Here is a 21301-nt window from a genome sequence, read left to right on the forward strand (position 1 = left end):
ATACTGAACAAAAAAAGCATTTTGTCTGAGGCACAATATTGTTTCTCAGACATTTCCTCTCATTTAGCTTCATATTAGTATCCGTTACAAGTATCATTGACATGTGATCCATCATGCTGCGATCAGATAGCAGCCACACCCTCTCTTTCCTCTGTTCGCTGGGTTGAGCATTGTATTAGCCAGTAATGGGCTTAGAGGAACACACTGATTGCAACACACTGCAAAACTATTAGGAGGAAACGTTCTGTCCTCAGTTGTTCAGCTGTTCAAAGGTATAAATAGGGTTTCTTTACAATATAGAAACATGAAAACACTGGTAACGGGTAAGAAATGTAATGCTGATGTCATGCACCATTGGCTTGTAACAAGTGGCAGTTGGGACAGTAACATGACCTAGAAGTGGATTTTTATCTTTATTGAATGTCAACTTTTTTTGAGTGAACATGGCACGAATATGGCATTGGCCTTGAACTTTTGTCAGCATTTACATGCCTAACATTGTCATTCTTTTCGTTCACTGAAGTCAAAACAAGAAAATTACACACAATTTTTATAAATGAGTAGCTGCGTGTGAGGTAGAAGTGTGACGTATGACAAAAATGAGAAGTAATAAATGTAACAGTAACAATACAGTCAGTATGAAGTATTGTCTCTGCTTCTCTGTTGGTACTCAGTAAGAATACAGTCTTTATTCTCTGACTGTTCAGTGTATGAATATATCATCACTAGTTGGGTGGAAATGGAGAGTAATAGTGATCTCATTATGGCTATAGATAGTACTCAGCTCTTCCTCTGTTATTATCTTGCCCACTTCCTTTTGCACTTTTCAGCAGACTCTGAGCCATTTGAGTGTTCACACTGAGACAGAATGGTAGCTTTACAGATTTTTGACATTGTCTGTTCTTCAGTCTGCTTAGAAGATGACACAGTATTAAAGATGTGAAGCCTCATAGTCCTGATTTTCTGCCACACCCAGCTAGTTTAGAAAATGACTGCATTGTCTATCCATTAGCTAACATTTCATTTGTACTCTAGAATCGATTAGCCTGACTCACTTAAGGGCCATTCAAAAATAATGATTTGTTTGTGAATCACTTACCACTAATGTAGCTTTAGGGCCCTCACACACCAAGCTGACTGTTGGACGCTGACAGGCTGTTGTCGAGCGTTTGTGGATGACCATCGCCTGCCTCTCTGTTGGCTTTAGTCTACCATTAAAATAATATAAAATAAAAACTATTAATATGAATAAAAAGAATAAAAACTATTAATATGAATATGTACCTGTAACAACATATATGTACTTGTAAAAGACTTAAGTGGGAAGTTATTAGTGTTTAGGTTTTTTACCGTATCATCTCCTTCTCCCCCTTTCTTCAACTTGAGTCATTGGTTTATTGAAGAAATTAAGCTTTTTCTTGTGTATGGTTTTCAGTTGCGCCACTTTGTTTACATTTTCTTTCCCCCATCAGATTCTCACAAGCCAAATTTGGGAAATTTAAATACAGATTTAAATTGCAGATAATAACTGTGCTTTTGAAACATTTACAGTACGAACATTCATGTACATGAGAGTGAAATGTCTGGGTGGCTTGAAATATGGCTATCAGAGAAGAGAAAAACAGAAATAAACACACTTTGCATCATGTTTCATATGACAACGTGTTGGGTGGTTCAGAAATTCCACATAGTTGTCAGATGTCAAATGTTGCACAAGATGTTTGCACATTTACTCGGTGTCACTTATTGCATTCTCTGTCCTTCCTGTGTCAGTAAAATTTAAGGATGGGTGTTCCTGTTTGTATGTCTGTAGAATTTGTCGAAGAAAAGGTTTCACGTTCAGTCCATCGTTACTTTAAGAAAGTCATAGTTCTCCTTTAGCTAAATGACTCGATTGAGAGGATGGCGTCACTTTAAGGTTTAATTAGGGTCATTCACAAGAAGAAGGGTTGTTAAATTCTGTGGATCCTCAGGGTGATCAAACTACATGCAGACAGGGAAATATTTAGTGTTAATATAAAGTGTCAGCTGTAGCATTTGTTCCATTCAGAAGATTTATAATTTGCACAGAGACTAAAAACACTGTTAAAAATGTGACCTCAGTTTGGTCCAGTGTGATATGGGTGAACACACTGCCTGTACTCTGGTTCGCAGAGCTGTAATCCAAAATATTTGTGGGTTTGGCTTTGCTTCCAAGTGAGTCAGTACACTGCTGGTGATGGTCTGCACCAAATGAGATAATTTAACATCAGAGCATGCTTTTCTCAGTGCATGTCAAAGCTGTGCTGTCCGTGTAGTGCACCTGTTTTAACATTTGACTCTACAGACACACAGCAGATGAATAGAAGCGAAGCATTGGCTTGATTAAACTGACCTGTTATTAACCAGCTCTTAATAAAGATGTAGAAATGAATATGGGTTAATTTTATTAATCTATTATACAACTGCACATTTGTCTGTACATATTTTGTCATGTGTTGAATTAAACATTTTATTAAGAGTATGTGTGAGGGATAGATTTAGATTTTATACTGTGATACAAGTGAAAGACAAACTTTAAAAATGGTGCAAATTGAAGCAAAGAGAAGGTAACAGTGCTTTTATCCCTGCCATATTTCTGACCAGTCAAAGAACTCCCAAATGTGTGATTTATTTAAATGTGAAACTAACCACATTAAACATAGTGGTACAAAAAAGAAACTTTAGCAAACAGACTTGGTGTGAAAACAGCCAGTGTGTTAGTGTTAAATAATCATTCAGTTATTCCTGTAAGTACTATTGTAAAATGGCCACTTTCAGGAAACGCAAATATGGAGATTACCATACAGACAACTGTGAAACCGACTTTGTTTGTTACCAAGTCTGCATGCCTGTACACTTTATTCTACAAACTAAATGATAATCATAGTAATTGACGAGAAATAGATTCAGCTGATGCACTTACAACTTGAGTTAATTCCAGGTTTTGACTCTCATGTTTAGAAGCATCGTAAAGCAGGATCAGTTTGAGGGGATGACGGTGTCCATTCTTGATCAGAAGACACCTCATGCACCTTTATTGCTGTTCATCTTCATTCTTTACATTAGCTTATTTGGAATCTTATGGCTGGCTTTCAATCTTTGTTCAGTGTCAGGATTTGTGGCTTTATGAGAAAAGCTTTGCCTCATGTAGATTCCTGTCCCTGCCTCCATAACCCCATTCCATCATTTTGCTCACCCAGCAGGAAGCCCAGATTATTTCCCCTCCAATCCTGGTTGTCATCATCCTCCAGACTTCCTCATACTGTCCACAACCATCCACAGCCATGACCTGGACGTCCTGCTCAGGCTTTAAACCAGTAGCCTCTTGACCACAGAAAGAGGGTTTTTACCAGTGAGCCACAGAATCTCACAACTAATGTATGACTTTTTTTTTTTGACATTTCTCAGTAAAAACATGCAAGAAAGGAACACACAACCTTTATCTTGATCAGATTTTAACAGTGTTTAGATCATATAGGTACATTTTTCAATACAGAAAACCATAGGACCTCACTCCCAAAGCATGGTTTCCTTTGGATATTTGTCTTAAACTAAAGCTGCGATAGGATTGTTTACAGATATCTACTGAAAGCTTCAATGCAGTGAGGATGAGTTTTATGGTTGATTTTTCCTTCCAATGTTTTTGATTTCTTTAATCAGAATAATGATAAAACATGCCATTTTTGTTGGCCTTAAAAGGTTATACCCCTAGACTCCTGCTACCCCAGATGTCTTATAAATCTTAGAAACATCCCTAGTTGATAGTCTGTCCTATTGCAGAAATCACTATTAGCATCAGCCCTAGATGTTAGTTTCCTATTAACAACAGGTTATTGCATGAGTTTAAAGTATTCGTAGAAGAGAATTAGAACGCGCCAACTTTTGTATTCATGTATTGATGACCTTGAGAAGAGAGCTTCCATCCTTTTAGGGCAGGTAGAGAGGAACAGGCCTAGCCTAGCGTTCAAGATGAACTGTCAGCAGCTGTGTCTGTGGCCTGAATACACCAGCCTTCAGAGACAAAGCCTGCTTGTGTTTGTGTACAGCCTCTGCCCTTCGGTCCTAGTACCCGTGACCTGCTGTAGCCAGGCAGCTCAGCATAAGTCATCACCTTGTAACAAAGTCAGCCATGGGTTTAGTTTGGGCTTGAAGGTTCTATTTGTTCTTGGCTTGGGGAGCCTATGCTTGTTGCCCCATGTGTACGGTTCCCAGAATAAGAATGCTGATCCTGGATCAGTTTATGCCTCTTGCATTGCACTCAATATGGCTCAGTGAGGCCTAATCTTAAACCAGTGTCCTTCCTCTTAGATGCTAAATAAATATGGGCCATTGTTATCTTGAAGAACAGATCATTTTTTGAAAGAGCAAGACAAATAGTACGGAACAAACCCTTGTTACCACCGCCTTGGCCTTTTTTGGTTTTCTTTTCAGTGCTTGACTATAGCATTTGCTACATGGTATATGTGGAATTTATTTCTTACAGGGAAAAGTGCTGTTATACGTTACAGTGCTGTAATCAGTTACTTTATACCATCGGTCTGGAGGTATGGTATATACGTCAAATGGCATATGGAGAATTGATTCCAGTGTTTTTATAGGCTGTGTTTGGGAATGAACAGATGAACAGTGTACTCCCTGTTCCACTTTTGGTTTGTTAGCCTCGTTGAATAGTATGCATTTGTTTGTGTGTCTCGGGATGCTTTTCTTGGTTTCAACCATCCTCCCTCACTTCAGCTTACTCACAGTTTGAAGACACACATACCCACCCACACACTGACCTATCTCTTTAGATGAGAATGGTTGAGGTGCTGTTTACTCAACAGCAGAGGCACAGAGCAAAGAGCTAAACATTAACAGTATAAAAACCTGATAAATCATACAATGAATAGAAGTTTGAATAAATTTCTGTGCTCAAATGAGATACATGTGATAAATCACAATGGAAAAGGCAGAATTTGCTGAATAAATAATTGAATGTGAATAGAATATGGACAATTAGGTGTTTTAATTTTTTATCCAGAATGACGGTCCACTTGTTAAGAAATGAAAGCATGCCTTTTATGTAATCAAAGAAAAAAAACTTTGATGTTAGACATTAAACAGACAAAAGATGCCTGCAGCTGATTAATGGACACTGAGCCATCATGTTTGCCAGTGTGTATGTGTATATCTGTGTTCTTACTCTGTACATTATAGCCATGAAATGAAACCGCAGCAAGAAGCTATGTATCATTTAAGATTGCTCTGTAGACTTGCTCCATATTTCTCAGAAGTGCTTTTACCAATGAAGCAGGGCGTTGTATTCTCTTGTACAGAGCTTGGCCCACATTGCATAATTTTGTTGCAACATTTCAGTCATCTGCTTGAATTTAATTGACAGCAGGATGGAAAGGTGGTCTCCCACCTCCAGTTCTGGAGGTTCAGCTGCACGTTTTGGATTTACTGCTACACGTGACACACATTAGTTAGATGATTTTTATAATTGCTGTTTGTTTGGAGAGCAGTTTAGGTGTGATTCAGTGACCATGTGATAATTTGCCATTTCTGGTTACTGTAAATATTAGTGTTCAGTTTGAATGATGAGGATGGTTAGGGTTGCTTGATTAAGCTCAAGTATTTGTTTTTAAAAATTATATAATAATTCTATAATAATTCAAATTTACCTTGAATCAACAGTGATGCATTAACAATTCACAAGATTATTCATACTCTTCCACTGCTCTTACAGCAAGAGACATGCATATTTTTTATCTTTTGTATTTTTAAGGAAGTACTCTTAAGGATTTCAGCCCATTTAAACTCAATGTGAACTGGCATTTTCTTTCCGCACAGTGATGTATTTCTGAGTGAACCACGCCATTAGGGAGGGTCTCTGAAATAACGGGATTGTTTTCACTTAGTGATGGGTAGGAAGTGGTAAAGCATGATATTACTGGTTAATATTATTTTTTCCTGTCAGCTGATGCACAGTGATGATAAAAAAAATATGTTTCAAGGTGAGCAGTAGTCATACTACTTCAAAAAGACTACGGGAAAAACTAGAATTTTATCTTTTAAATTGTATGGTAAAAAAACAGAGGTGTGCAGTTGGACCGTTGTTGGTCCTTTGAGGGTACATTTACATTGTATCTTGACGACCAAACGTACCTTTACAGACCCTTTTTTCCAACAGTGTTGGCACTAGATGTTGATGTGCATTGTGTATATATAGGGTATAAGAATATAGTGTAGATTGTGGCACCTGAATTAAGACACAGCCAACATGGATTTGGTCATTGATTAATGATGGGAATTTATCAACACTGCAATGTTGTTGCTTTTTTTTCCAGGTCCAATCCGTTTTAATTTTCTTGAGCTGAAACAGACAAATCTTTCTTGTCCAAGTAAAGCATATTGAAAATGTAGCTTTTGTCATTCGCAGCTTCCCTTCGAGAAGGAAATCTACTACATCCAGCACTCCATGCTTTACCTGGTGCCAATCTACCTCTTCAGAAAAGGAGGTGAGCTATCAAAGATTTTTTTCACATTATCACCAGCGGCATGAAGACTGCTGGACCACAAACGCCTATCAGGAACGATCACATGCATGCACACATACCACAACGTCCTGTTTATGCACTTTATGCTTCTCTTTGCACGCTAGCCATGTAAAACCTTTTCAAATGAGCCTGGCAGCCTGGCACCTGTGTGATATGGTGATGCCATTGTCATGTGTTAATTTGCTTTCACTTGTGATGCGGAGGGGGGAAAATGGTTTAAGCATGAGGAAGTGCTCTGGGGCACTGTTTTGAATGAAACGTAGACTAGAGTTAGTCTGCCATCTAGTGTTCAGGCTTGGCCGTTGCACCACTTCATTGGCTTTGATGTGGCATGGCGTGATCAGGGCAATTGTTAACACATGTCTGCATGTCTTTGTGTTGGTAATTACGAAGACGGCCTGACCCTCAGATGGCGAACAGAGTACAGATCGGATGGAAGCGGCTCGCAGGGTGTGTGCTAGATACGAGCAGTCGTAGAGGGAGGCTGCTGACTGCAGTGGGTACATCGGCCTGGCTGGCATGTGAGCCTGCTGTTAGTTACATAAGCTTGCAAAAGGACACACCTTTCCAGCTGGGATTTTTGGGCTTATGGTCAAGATTCTAGTCCTTTTTCATACACAAAAATTTGTATTATAGTAGCATAGTATCAGTATCATTAATAGGTTTATACTGTGATCTTATGTTTGAGATGTGACAGGAACAGGTTTGATCAAACACTTTGACATACATAAAACTGTTTGTTTTAATGTTTTTATTTGCTGAGGAATATACTTATATTAAAAGAAAAAAACACATATAGCTTAATTCTAAATTTCTAAGTTTCAGTTTTGTATATAATGCATACAGATATGGTGTGTGTGTGTGTGTGTGTGTGTGTGTGTGTGTGTGTATATACACACCTATAGGATACATGTATGGCAGTCAGAACAGTAAGTGTGGTGTGAGAGCGAGTGAGAGTGGTGGATTGAACATTGAAGTTCATGAGTCACTTCCCCAAAGTCCTTGAGCAGGAATGCTTTGGTCATACTACAGGAGGAAGGGAGGGGGGAAAGAAAAGGGGGGGGGGTGATCACTGATGTGAAGAGAAGAATATAAAAAAAAAAAAAAGAACAGACTGAAGTTTGAGAGCTGATGATGAGTCTGATAAAGAGCTTTTGTTTATTAATGCACTGTAAATTCTCTTCTGGTTTGTGTGTGTTTGCATGTAGAGAACAATACACTGATTCATGAGTCTCACACACACATACACACACGCGCTCCATGAGCTGCAGCGTCTCAGCCATGCAGCCATTTGATTCAGCCCGTCTCCACAGCGCTCTCATCTGCCCAAACTGGGTACATGAGGGAGAATGAAATAGTCTAGTGTTAGCAGAAAGCAGAACACATTGCGGAGTCTGAGATTACTGTATTAGAGCAGATTGTTGCCCAAGACAGCTTAATTTTCACTACACAGGCTGGTACAGGTACACAATGTATGTATGGTGTGGGGGAGGAGTCCATTTCATTGTTGGGGAAGAGATTTATTACACTCATTTTAACTTGTTTACATACGCGTCTACACATTCAACACTATTTTCTTGCAAAACAAAGGAAAACGCTACTGAACCTTTACCTTACACATTGGCTGTTCTGTACACTCACACATCTCATTCATAAAAATGCTTCTTTTAAACCTTTTAGATTAAACCTGTAGATTTAAAAATGTGGCCATTTAATCTGATATTCCCTATTAATGATTTCCTCAGCGCTTCTTCAAGAATTAGATATGTAGGAGGTAATCATAGGCAAAAATCTGTGGATTTTTATTTCTGAGCACAAAACTAAGCTACATTTTCGAACAAGAACATGAATAGGATCACAAGTCACAGATCCGTTGAGATTCATCTTTGCTTTTTTAAAACAAATCAGTAACATCAAAACTGCACTGTGAATGTGTTTGTGGTCTTGCTTAGAAAACCTCACAGTACATCCAACATTAAAGGAATCTTTTGTACAGTGATAGAAAATACAACAGCACACAGAAAGCTTTGATTCTACATGCTGTAATGTTTCACCATGGATATGCAAGCAGTATAACTCCAATGTGAACAGATTTAACCCTTGTATTATGTTGAGAAAAAAATACATATATTATGTTGTGGGTCATTTTGACCCATATTATGTAAAACCACTCAAAACAGTCAAAAATGAAGTTAAACCAATAGGAACTTTATTTTAGATCATACAAACATTTAGAATAGATGAGAAGAAGAGATATACAATTCCATTTGTCAGAAAGGACAGCGTCCTCTGAATGGAACAAGGCGCTCATCGACAGTAACATGGGGGCCAGGATTATACAATAAAGGCAGGATTTTGACCCATTTATCCCAAACATCTCTGATCGCTGCAAGTTTGTCTCTCTCGCGTCGACCAGCTCTGGTGTCACGGTTGTCAAATCGGATCACACGAGAGATCATGTGAAATGTCTTCAAAGACATTGTTGCTCGGAAGATTGGCCTTCCATTCTCTTCATTCCATAGACTAGCAGTTGCTTCACCCTTTGACCTGTATACTCCAGCTAATACGAGAATTCCAATGTAAGCATGCAAGTCAGTTGGATCCAGTGACTTCCATTTTTCTTGAAAGACATGCCTCCCCTCCAAGTTGGTCATGTCAAGGATTATCTTCTCTATGGCTGGGGATATGAAGAGCTGAAATGCTGATTCAATATCATCAACTCTTGTGACAGCAAATCTTGTTGGACCAGGAGTCATTTTGATGACATTAGAAGATAACAATCTGCCTCGGCTTTGGTGTGGTGATGTTGACCATTTTATTTTACCATCTTTAGATGTCCATATCCCCTCTGTGGATGAAGATTGTTGCGTTTCTTGGTTTTCATCTGTTGAAGGGACACTAGTAGACTCGTCCTCTGAATCCTCATCATCATGGGAAAATTGACAATCTGGATCATCAATAGCATTGTCCTCTGGCTCTGAGGAGTCCTCCATCTCTGAAATCTCTTCCTCTACATCAGCTGTAAATTCAGCTGTAAATCTTCTGGAGCTCATTTTTGGTGTATTTCTCAAAGAAAGGGCATGGAAACAGTGACAAGCGCAGGGGAGAGAAAGTCCCTTTTCCATACACACCTGGTTCTGAATGGCTATTCAGAGGCAATCAAAATAAAGTACATAAAAAGACATGTACTTCTAAGATGTTTATTTTGGATTTGTACAGCTAATTTGTGTCTGGGTCAAAATGACCTGCAACATCATCTTTGTATACAAACTCTGTGCAGACACACCACGACACATCAAAGTGTCCAGATTTTACACAGTAGTTCATGACCCTAGATGAGGAAAAGTCATACAATTTCATGGACAAAAAGTAAGGATAACCTGCACTTTGGTCAACACAAAAATTGAAATGGGTCAAATTGACCCGAAACATAATACAAGGGTTAAACAAGTTAAAGGGGGGGGGGGTCACCAGATTCTCAGAAAGCATCAGAGGCAGTGCTCAGTTTGTTGGGGTTAAAGATCTGTCCATTGAAATGTTGGATGTGTGGATTGAGGTGAAATGCAGTGGTATTCTATAGCATTCTATAGAAACCTCTAAAAATTCACAGTGGTGGTGATGTACTTTTTTTTTTATGTACTACTTTTATCACCGTCAACATTACATATAAAGATTCAGAAGACATTTATATTCTAGTGGTTTTGAATAGTAAATAAAATTGCTATATATGTAGACGTGGAAATCCCTGGTCTCTACCACTGTAAAGAAAGAGACAGCAAGTTTCTCTAAAGTGCACCAATTCACATTAAAGCAATCTGAATATTTTCTCAAGCACTCAATTGTACAAACATTCTGAAAAATTGATTCTCCTTTATGGTAAAAATAACAGGCGGTTTCTGCTCTTATTTTGTAACAGCACACTTTAACTTCACTCGACTGTCACACTATGGAAAACACGTCTGGGGACCTCTTGCTAAAGTTTTTGATGTTTTCTTTGTGGTTATTTTTCCTGCAAGTTATGTGTTCTCCACACACGACAAACACATACACTTAAGAGTTTCGGGGAGGCTTAACATTACATCTATAGGCTAATGACAAGCTCCGTCTGATACTTTGGGCTCCTCCCTCACAATCCTTTAGTGAAGTCTACAGTCCCTCTCACATTTAGCCCAAAATTCATCAGCTGTCCCCAGACGAGGAGCACTGATGTCACTACTCACAAACATAATAAACATGTCAAGGTACTTAAACTGTAAGACCTTCTTTTTTTGAATGCCAACTATAATTTGGCACATCGAAAGCCTGATTGATTATATATTTGTAATTTTGATCATTTGTAAAAGTACTGGTTTTGTGAACTATACAGATATGTGGGATGTGTGTTTCTGAACTTGTACATATTTGTTTACTTATTTTCAAACTTACTCTCAGGTGTGTACAAACCAGAGCCACTGAGTGACATGTGGTGGGCGGTGTTATCCACAGGCATCCTCTTCCTCTACCATTTTGTGTTCCTGCAGGGGCTGGGAATGGTGAGAGACACACACACACACACACACACTTTCACTCCAGTCAGCCCTATTCATTTATCCAGTTACAGCAGTAGTTGTTTTCAGCTCTGGCCTCAGTCCGATGTGGTACAAACTCCAGCTGGAAAATGTCACCCCTTTTACACAGTCTATATGCTGCTGAGTGCTGTGATAATAACCAGCTTCCTCATTTTTTTCCAACAGCCATGAAACTGCATTTCAGCTCCTCTCTGGGCTACCATTAGCTGGTGTTCTGACCCTGCTGGTGTACTTACACATAATGTCAGCTCGCACAAAATGCATATAATTGATGCCGTGAGCAGTGTAAGTGAGGGTCCCTGGGGATAAAATTTCTCCATCTTGTTCCATAATCTACACACTGGACTCCTGCTGAGCCAAGGCTGACTAATGCACATACAAAAATACTACACTGTTAATTTAGCTGTTTCCCATCTCACTCTTAACTGCTTTGGAAACCAGTGTCTTATTAGCAAGGTATTGCATATTTACACATTTCAGTGAAGCACATGGCACATCCTACACCCATACTATCATTTCTTTTATTTTTAACTTTTATTTCACTGCCTTTTTATTTCATTTTTTCTCTTTAACTGTTCACACCGACATTATAAAGAATGGCAACCAGAGCTCACGTACATATATCAGACTTTAAGGTGCAGCAACAAAAACAGCCTATTTAGTTTTAAAGCATAAGAACAGGTTAAAAATTGTCATGTAAAATGAATTTGACTGCTTTTGGTATGTAAAAACACATCATACTGTACTTGCATCATATTTTAGCAATACATATGTACCTGAATATTTGTCCTTTTGATGATGCATTAAAAAAAAATAAAAAATAAAAAGTCAAACGCTGCTATGATCTTTGTTCAGTGTTTCACATACTGCACTTAAAGTTCAGTTTAATTCTTAAGGCACCCGACAGTGTCATCCATATGCTCAGCAAAGCATATTGTGACGTAGTTTAGCATGATAATGATAAATATTGTCGTACTGCCCCGGCCCTACTAGACTACTGGTTGAATATGAATTATCTATTGCGCTACTTAGGAAAGATCTAAAAAAAATTTATGAAAACCAATCGTCATCCAAGGGGATTTTCACACTCATTTGCTTTCATCCAGGTGACTGAGGTGAACCTGAACAACATGCTGTGTCCGGCTGTCTCAGATCCCTTCTATGGCCCCTGGTACCGAGTGTGGGCAACCGGTCACCAGACCCTGTTGACGCTGGTGCACGGCAAAGCGCTGACCATCCTCTCTCACCACACAGCGCCTGCCCTGCGCCACCTACTGGACGCAGCACGCCTTCGCACCAAGAAGGTGGACTGAAGCTCAACGTGGGTCCACGCCACCACTGGCGTTCACACAAGCACGAAACTTCACACACTCCCGCACTCGGCGACCATCGTGCCGTCATTCTGAACTCCAAACTCATCTGTTATCGTATTGACAAGTGGTCAGTAATTGTGTGGCTCCTGTGTCTTGAGCGGGAGTAAACAGGTCAGTGTTTTTATTGGAATATTGAAAAGAATCAGTCTTTATACTGAGATCAGTAACCATGCAAAACTTGCCTTGTTTCTGGGGGAGGTTGTTTTTTTTTTTTTTTTTTTTTTTTTAAATGGAGGTTCTGGTATCTTTACAAACCGACACGTTCTTTTCTCAGTTGCCTTATTTGGTTTATGTTCTTTTAACAGGGGCCAACCCAGTGTTTTTGATGTTTTCGTGGTTAGTCAGATCACTCAAATCGTCTCTCCCCCCTAAACCGAATGGTCGTTCCTACAGTTTCATCTACGCTGTATTTTGTCAAAGCCTGTTCATCATGTCTCAATCAGAAACGTTGCCATGTTGAAAACGTTCTATTTGAAGACAGTTAATGCATATTAACTTGGTTAACATGTTGTAGAAAGCATCTATGTGACGATATTGTGTTTGTATCGGAGATGTGTGGTGCTTTCAAGCCTTCTACTGTCCACTTCTGTGACTTTTTTTCTTTTGCATGTAAATAATCAGCTTTCGGAATGACTGAGCCGATCACCTCACTGTTACACCCCATTGATAAGACACAAATTTACTGTAAAGGTAATTCTGTTGTTGATGGCTTAAATGTTGTCTATCAGTGGTGATATAAGGGAAGAGATGGGATTCACTGTAGTGGACATTGCTGTGAACCACTTTTAAGGGAAAGTAGTCCCCCCTCCCATCCCCCACTTATAGGGAATTATTTTACTTAAATAATGGCTTGTGTTCTTGCCTCCTTGGGGTATTTTTCAGCCACAACTTAATACTAAAATTATGTTGTCATAATGAACGTAGCCGATCATTTTCTTTTCTCATCTTAAAACACCCTACTGTAACTGCATAGTACACAAGTATCGAAGGAAACGTAACTGGGGTCACATGACCACACCCTGAACTTTTTTTTTAAACTGTGAAATGTATCTAACTTTGAAAGCCAAGAACTGATCTACTTCATCAGTTATCATTTTTCAAGGGGTCAAGTCTTTAAGTTAACAAGCAAGGGAAAGAAGACACAAACACTAAGAATAGTTTTGTCTGAATAGAACTATGTAGGTTATCATGAATTTACCCCATCACTCCAGTTTCAATGCTTACTAACTTTTCAGTTTGGCACACTCCTGTCAAGCATTCACACAAAACTCTGATAAAACAGTCCCAGTTGGTTACGGATGTTTGAGTGCTGTATCTCAAAGGGTACTGATGGAATCCAGATGGTTTTTGCCTCCAAGGGACATACCTTTGTGGATATTTAGACGCTTCTGACTGAAAGGGAATTTTGTGAAGTTGTCTTTGTACATATTTTTCGTGAAGTATGCATTGTACCGTGTCAAAAAAATAAAAGTTCTTCCCCAGCTTGCCCATTTCCTCATTTTCTTTCATACTTTCAGGAAAGCTGGAGGAGTCAGAGTATTCCTGGTACCAAAACATTCCAGTTTTCCCATTTTCAGACAAACATACAGTAGATACATATTAACCATGTACAAAAATGACATTTCGTTGGACTGTTTGCCAGGAGGGGCTTAACATGCATCAAAAGCAGTTTTTTGAATCCATAGTCAAAATTAAGAAATGCAGCTTCCAGTTACAAGTAAAAAAACAAAAACCTGACAACGTTAGATGTTGCTCTTTAAGAATTTTTATTGGATAAATGATTTAAAAGGTAATAACAATGTTTAAAACTACATTATCATCGCCACAGCCATAGCTCACATACCCACTGATAATCCACCTATATATAAGATCCCCCCCACACACATTTTTTTGTTGATTTTGTGATTTTTCTACTTTTTTTTATTTGTATTTTTGGAGCCATACTATCATAGTCTTAATAAATGCCCATTTCAAGTCTCATCACACTAACAGCAAATTCAATAGGGAAGGAGAGAAGGGGTCTAGAGTTCTACAGGGGAGGGTCTTTGTTTTTCCCAGGTCGTTATTTCATCAACAATTTCAAGTTACTAAAGCAGAGAAAGAATCCAAACTCAAAATATAAAGAATTAAAAGAAACTGGTGGGTATGAGGGGCTACGCCAGGCAACCCCGGAGCCCGCTGTGCCAATGCTGCACAAATCGTCAATCAGTGAGTTGCACGTCCAAAACTCAGCTCAAAGTTCCAGAACATAGAAAACCACTAAAATAATTTAGAAACTAGATCCAAAATATTCTTTTGAAAAGAATCAACTTTTGATGTACAAAAACAGTCATTTTGTTTACTTTTTTGTTTTTTTTTTTAAATGTATTTTCTTACAAAACGTTCTCAAACACAAGTTTATTGTAGTTCTTATTCATGTCATTTATTATTATTATTATTTATACTTTTTTCTTTATCTATCAGTGCGATTGTATACCAGTGCTGCTACTGGGTCCAGAGTAAAGAAAAGAGGCTTTTTTTTTTTCTTTTTTTTTAAATGGCATTTAAAAATAAGGATCAACGCATCTTTTATATAAAGTATAACTGCTGGTCTTAGGAAAAAACACATTAAGAAACCCATGAATCTAAGAGGCACGCTATGGGGTTTTCTTTTTTAAAAAATATACATAATAATAACAATAACAACAATGAAAAAACAAACAAAATAACAAAAATGTGCAACCTAGTATTACACAGTCGCCGACACCTAGTAAGGTGTCAAAGACGGCTACAATGAAAATTCATTGAACTCAGGTTGCTAAAAACCCTAAAAGAAAGCTAGAAATCGTACAAAAAAAAATCTTTAAAAAAAAAAAAAAAGACAAAGTGAAAGAACACAGATAAAGACATTTCTCTTGCAGGGGTGTTTTTTTGGAAGGACAGGAAGGCAGGTCTTAAGAGCAGCATTTGGACATGGCTGGAGGCATCTTTGGTTCGGTCGAACACGCAAAGGTAATGTGAGCCTACACATTCCAGGATTCCAAGAACGGGATGGATGGGAAGCAGGACCTAAACCATTGTTACTGTGTGTTAAAATGAGACTCGTTCTGCTCAGAGTGAGCAAACTGTTGTAAAAACATTACTGTGTTAAGGACCAAGTGGAGAACGGATGAGGTTCATTCCTCAGGGGCAGAATGTGTGATGTACAGTGAGAACGGCCACCAACGAGCATACTTTCAACTCATCTATCTTTGCCTAAATGGTGCGACAGTAAGACAGTCATCAGTTTCGTTCAGCTTCAGTGTTCGAATGCTTTGGGCCCAGCAACCACTAGTGCCAGGGACCGTATAATTAACCTGTGTCCCCAAAGTGCATTTTCAGCGTGGACTATTTCACTGACACTCGAACAAGCCTTCAAGTATTTAGACACAACTTGAGCAGGAATTCATGAGAGAAAGAACCCTAGTCAGCTTTCAACTTTCCAAAGTGTGGCAAAGGTTTGGCTGGGTCTGACAGTACTGAGATAAGCAGCATAATGTAGTTAACTTTATGGCATTGTCCATAGTGGAGTCTCCTTCAGCTGAGCTGCTGTGAAAAATCCACTCCAATATGGTTGCGACTTAGCGGCGTAATGGCATCTGTCAAAACACCGAATATCCACCAAGTCGTTCATTAGAGAGTGTTCAATGTGCTGAGTGTTAAGGTATGACTGAGAAAAAGTTATTTTGGCCACAGTTACACATCATCAGACACACCTGGTTGAGCCAAGCAGTTCAGAATGCCAGGAACCACAATATTGAACATCTGCATTACAAAGAGGATATAAAGGGGAAAACTGGGACCTTAAGATGGCCCCAGTCCGAGTGACCTATCCATGCTGCGCCCACAAAGTCATTTTTCTTCACTACCGTTGCTGGATGAAACAGCCATTACAGGACGTTGACAAAGCGTATAAATCAATTTGACTATTAAAAGGATATTTTGTGGGTTGTCATTTTTAGCCTGGCTAGTTGTGATTAACTACAGTAACGCAGTCCAACCTGTTAACTTTGCACTTAATGTCCATATCTGAATAAGTCTGAACTTGATCAGACCATTAGGCTAACAAACGTAGACTTCTGGGCACATGACTGATTTTCCACAAATCAGAAAGTCCAAATCTGTGATTAAAAGGATAAAAATGACAATCAAACCAAGAGGAATCAAACAAATCAAATAGGTACTATTAGATGTTCAACCAATGTAGGACTGCACAACAATTACTCCAGAACAGCGGTCACCAACCCTGCTCCTGGAGGGCTAACCTTCCTGCAGAGTCCAGTTCCAAACATAATGTCAAAGCTGCTTCCAGTGAACTAATCTGTACGTTTTAGACCTCCGGGAGGAGGACTGGTGACCACCAGTATGAACAAGTTTGGTAGTTTTTCATGAGGCTGAACAGAATTTTGTCAACGCTCTATAAAGCTTGTCGCAATAACCGCGACGAAACAATGCATTTGTGAGGAGACCATGGAGCGGTCAATTCTCAAGCGCTCGTGTGCACTTCTGTCCTCGCTATCTACTGCACAACAGATGGGATGAGAAGTGTATGCCCGTTTCCCCCAGGCCATGAGGGAAGTATGGGGTTAGACTTGTGACTCCTTGTCCTTTCAAACCTGCAGGAAATTTTTTCAACTTGTTACACTGGTAGGAACAAAAAACAAACAAAAAAACACCTGTAAAACAGATCTGCATATATCAAGGATAAGAATAAGTCTGATATGATCGATGAGTCCGCATGACCAGTCACATTTAACTGCGACCACCCCCCAACGATGAGGTCCAGTAGCACCATTTTATATTGTCTTTTTTTCCTCTTGTCTATAGAGTCTCTAGCAGTGAACAAACATGCCATGATTCAACAGGAGGCCTTCCATACACACATGCAACGAATGTATTGCAGATGTGTATACATTAGTTTTACATGTATGCAAAAGACTTGGTGTACTTGGTTTTGCAGCAGAAAAAAAAGGATTCAGTTTGTGCTGTATTTGACTATGGACCAGAAAATGGTGACCTGACAGGTAACAGCAGCTTCTGAACGAATACGTTTGTACGAGACACTTGCAGGCTCATCTGGAGCCAGACACAACACCTCAAATGTGTTTTCAGTGGCCTTCATAACATCGTTAACATCACACAGGGGGAAAAAACAGTCACAGCTGGGCAACGGGAGCAAACGTCGTGCTCAAAAGTAAACGCCTTCGAGACAGCTCGACAAGCCCAGCCAACAGAGGAAAAAAAAAAAGCTTCAGTCTTTCTGCTGACACAAGTTTGAGGTTGCTGGCCCTCACAGTTTTTTGCAGAGCAACGGAGGGAGTCGAAATAGGCCTGTTCAGTCACGACTCCAAAAACAACGGCGCAGTTCTGAACCTTCAGGGCAACATTTTACTGGTCCAAGTTTATTCAAACCACTGTTAAGGCAACACAACTGAAATGAAGGTCTTTGTTGTTTTTTTTTTTTGTCGTTTTGTTTTAACTTTCAAGGAGCTATGGGTGACTGTGGATGGAACACCAAAAAAAGCCCTTAACATTTTGCATATGAAAACAAAGAGGAGTCCTCCTACAGCAAAAGCATCTCAGCCTTTTCCCCCTCAAAAGGAGACAGTGATTGAGTCTCAAGAGCTTTGTCCTGCACTGCATCTACTGAGAACAGGAGGCTTTGTTTAGAGAACGGTGAAACTATACAAGCCCAAAAAACTGAATTTAGCTAGATTTTATCACACATGTAACTTGTCTAAAAAGGTTCCAATACGTTTATGGAAGAAAATCCCCCAACTTGCTTAGTTGAGACTGTCGCTAAGCGAGAATACAGATTAAACGCTGAATACCTGGAGGGAAAAAAAAAAAGTTTTCAAAAATGTGTCTTAATTCCAGCATTTCATGGCAGAGCTGAGAGATGCAATTATTCTGATCAGTCACAACACCACGTGGTTTATGAGTGTGGCCACCAGAACAGCTGCATGTGCTTGACGTGAGGATTCATGAAACGATCGTATTGATTATGGCAACCGTCGTCAAGCTTGTGGCGTTTGGACTGAGGATGTAAACATTGCTCGTGCCAAGCATCATGAGGTGTTGTGGTGGTTTGGCATGAACGTCTCGAATGTGAGGTAACATCTTAAAAAGTGAATGCTGCGGACATTCCAGCTCGATCGTGAGGGCGCTGACCGATCGGCAGTACCACAGTACAACCTAATTAACCAAATGCCCAAACATGGAGTTAAGAGCCGATTTTTCCACAGGATCTGATCAGGAGTAAAAAAACAAAAACAAAAAACACAGAAATCTATTTCCTGGTTAAAAAAAGGGAAAAAATAAACTGAAAACAACCACAGCCTTGAGGGGTGAACATTCCAGCTCTAAGTAAACAAATTCCCAATTTTGGGAAGGAACAAAGAAAAAAAATTGACAGAGCAACCACCCTGACAAAGCATGCACTAAAAAGAGTATGGCTTTTTTTTTTTTTTTTAAACTTGTCCCTGTTGTTTTGAACTAAGTCTCTTGCACAGATTTTCCTCTCTGTGTGACAAAAGGTTTTAGAAAACAGTGGCTGAGGAAACATCAATGGTGTAATGTGTTAGACAACCCACTAGCCACAAACTATACATGCTAACTCCTTTGCTCAATTTTGCTGGTTTCGCTAGCAAATGTTGAGAGCCAATCCTCAAGTCCTCGACACAGACCTGCTCACCCAAATTAACAATGTCAAGGTCTGCAATTTGACCACCTTCTAGTATCATCTGAAACTTTAATGAACAAAGCGGAGAATTTCCTAACGGGAATAATCACCACTGAACACAATGGCTTCATCTGCTTTTCTTTTTTCCTCTCACAAATAGAAGCACTACAAACAAAAAAGTCGACTGTTTATCTTGAGCCACATGAATTCAATTCAGTGATCTCACGAAATATCACCAATGCAAAGAGTGGAACTCCCTGGCATTGTGGAGAAAATATTCTGGCTTTTCCAATAGCTAACTTAATCTAGCGGTTTCTTCTGACAAGTTTGTCCACATATCAACGCACATCTAACACCACACAGAGGAAAAGAAAGCAAACTGTCTCAAGCTAGTCTGTCTTTGGCTAACTTCACAGTTACGTATGCATCACGACCCAAAAATTCCAAGACAACAATGACTCACAATTTCAAACACCTCCCCTCACAACAATCAATTTTCAGAGGAAATCGCACAGAAAGGAAAGAATCACTTGAGCTCTGGTGGCTGTCTACATGATCCATACAAATAAAATCAATCTAACAACAAATGATAAAAGCAAACCAAAAGCAACAAAACTGCCCTGGAAAACTAAGAGCCGAGTGGACACTACACGACTTCAGCCCCAGTTACATCCTACAGACTGGCTGGGGAACATGTGAGAAAGTTGCAGTTAACCCTTAGTTAACATCTGCAAAATGAAGGCTTGATTAAAAGCCTTTACAGAATGTTAGCCGTTTCATTCATGGCTAGAATCTATACGGAACTGTCTGGCAAGCGTGCCCAATTATGTGAAAGTTGCAAACTAATTCTGCATTTCAACTCCTGTTCAGCCAATCAGCTGCCACTCAGACTCATGGCCTGAGTAAAATCCAACAATGATGACCATTTCAACAGGACTCACCCTAGCTGCGTTTCATTTTTGCACTGCTGTCCTTTAGCATTGCCCTTTGGTTGTTTTCCTTCTCCAAAGCAAAGCTATTTTATGGCAGACAGTGTCATCATCAATGCATGATGATATGCTATCAAGGAGACGGTCGCTAAGGTGTGAAAACCCCACTGGTTGTCAGTTCAGTGTGGTAGACTTCACTGCTGTGGCTGTAACCTGGGCAGAAACAGTGCAGTGTTCACTCGACATAAAGCTTAGCATACAGAAGCAAATTCCTATCAGCAAGACAAGCCCCTCATTAATATGCTCATTTCCATCCACAGACTCAAAAACCTGATTAGGATTGTTGGAAAAAAAATCTTTTAGGGGGAGAGAGAAAAAAAAAAAAAAAAAAAAGGTATTACTTGTTTATTTGCTTTTTTAAAAATAAGAAAAAAGGGGTTATAAGTCGATATATATGCTGCAAAAACTAAATTAATAGAAAGGATAAAAAAGGAGAAAATAAATGACTTTTTCGCGTCAGAATCGTGATGCTTCTTTGCCACCCGCTGCCATGCCGCCAACTTGGAGACTGTTGGCATGGCAACGGAAACTATCATCATAAAATGGTACAGTAGTAGAGATAGCTAGACCATGAGGGGGCAGGCTCTCCCGGGAAGAGGTCCGCGGAGAGGTCCAGTGACTGGTCATGCGGCTCGCTGTCAGGAATAATGGTTGTAGGGGGGGAGAGGGTGCCCGATGCCGTTCTGGTAGTGGTGGTGCTGGCGATGGGCGATGTACTCTGCGTAGCTCATAGTCATCTTTTCGCTACGGTACCTGGAACAACAACAACAGCAACAACAAAAAAAAGGTTTTAAAAAGAGGGATGAACCATAACAGTTCATGAAACGTGAACTATATTTTAGCTCAGTGGTTCAGAGGAGTAATTCCCTAACGCAGAGTTCCAGTCTACTGCTTCCTAACTGGAAAAACAGGGTCTTTCACAACAAAAGACCCTGAAGCTGGACCATCTACAAGTGAAGCAGCCACTGTATCTCTTACTGAGAGAACCGAGAAAAGCAAGCATAAATCGAAAACAAGAAAATACAGCAGTGAGTGCACCAGGCTTCACATGCACAGGAACAGAAAACGAGCCGCTACCACTCTGCGTTGTGTGTTCGGAGGTCGTTGAAGC

General features: G+C 39.6%; 2 protein-coding genes across 2 annotated transcripts in view; one reads left to right on the plus strand and one right to left on the minus strand.

Annotated features, from left to right (window-relative positions):
- Positions 1 to 13987, plus strand: part of LOC108429438 (transmembrane protein 164) — a 44273-nt gene extending 30286 nt beyond the window's left edge. Inside the window, exons 4-6 of the mRNA XM_017701162.2 lie at positions 6443 to 6521; positions 10992 to 11092; positions 12235 to 13987. Coding sequence (XP_017556651.1) covers positions 6443 to 6521; positions 10992 to 11092; positions 12235 to 12441 — 387 coding nt within the window. The 3' untranslated portion in view covers positions 12442 to 13987. The remainder of the gene's footprint in view (positions 1 to 6442; positions 6522 to 10991; positions 11093 to 12234) is intronic.
- Positions 13988 to 14250: 263 nt separating this feature from the next.
- ammecr1 (AMMECR nuclear protein 1) overlaps positions 14251 to 21301 on the minus strand; it is a 66350-nt gene continuing 59299 nt past the window's right edge. The window contains exon 6 of the mRNA XM_017701161.2: positions 14251 to 20943. Coding sequence (XP_017556650.1) covers positions 20829 to 20943 — 115 coding nt within the window. The 3' untranslated portion in view covers positions 14251 to 20828. The remainder of the gene's footprint in view (positions 20944 to 21301) is intronic.

This window comes from Pygocentrus nattereri, chromosome 16, assembly GCF_015220715.1.
Source record: "Pygocentrus nattereri isolate fPygNat1 chromosome 16, fPygNat1.pri, whole genome shotgun sequence".
In the NCBI taxonomy this organism is placed as follows: Eukaryota; Metazoa; Chordata; class Actinopteri; order Characiformes; family Serrasalmidae; genus Pygocentrus; species Pygocentrus nattereri.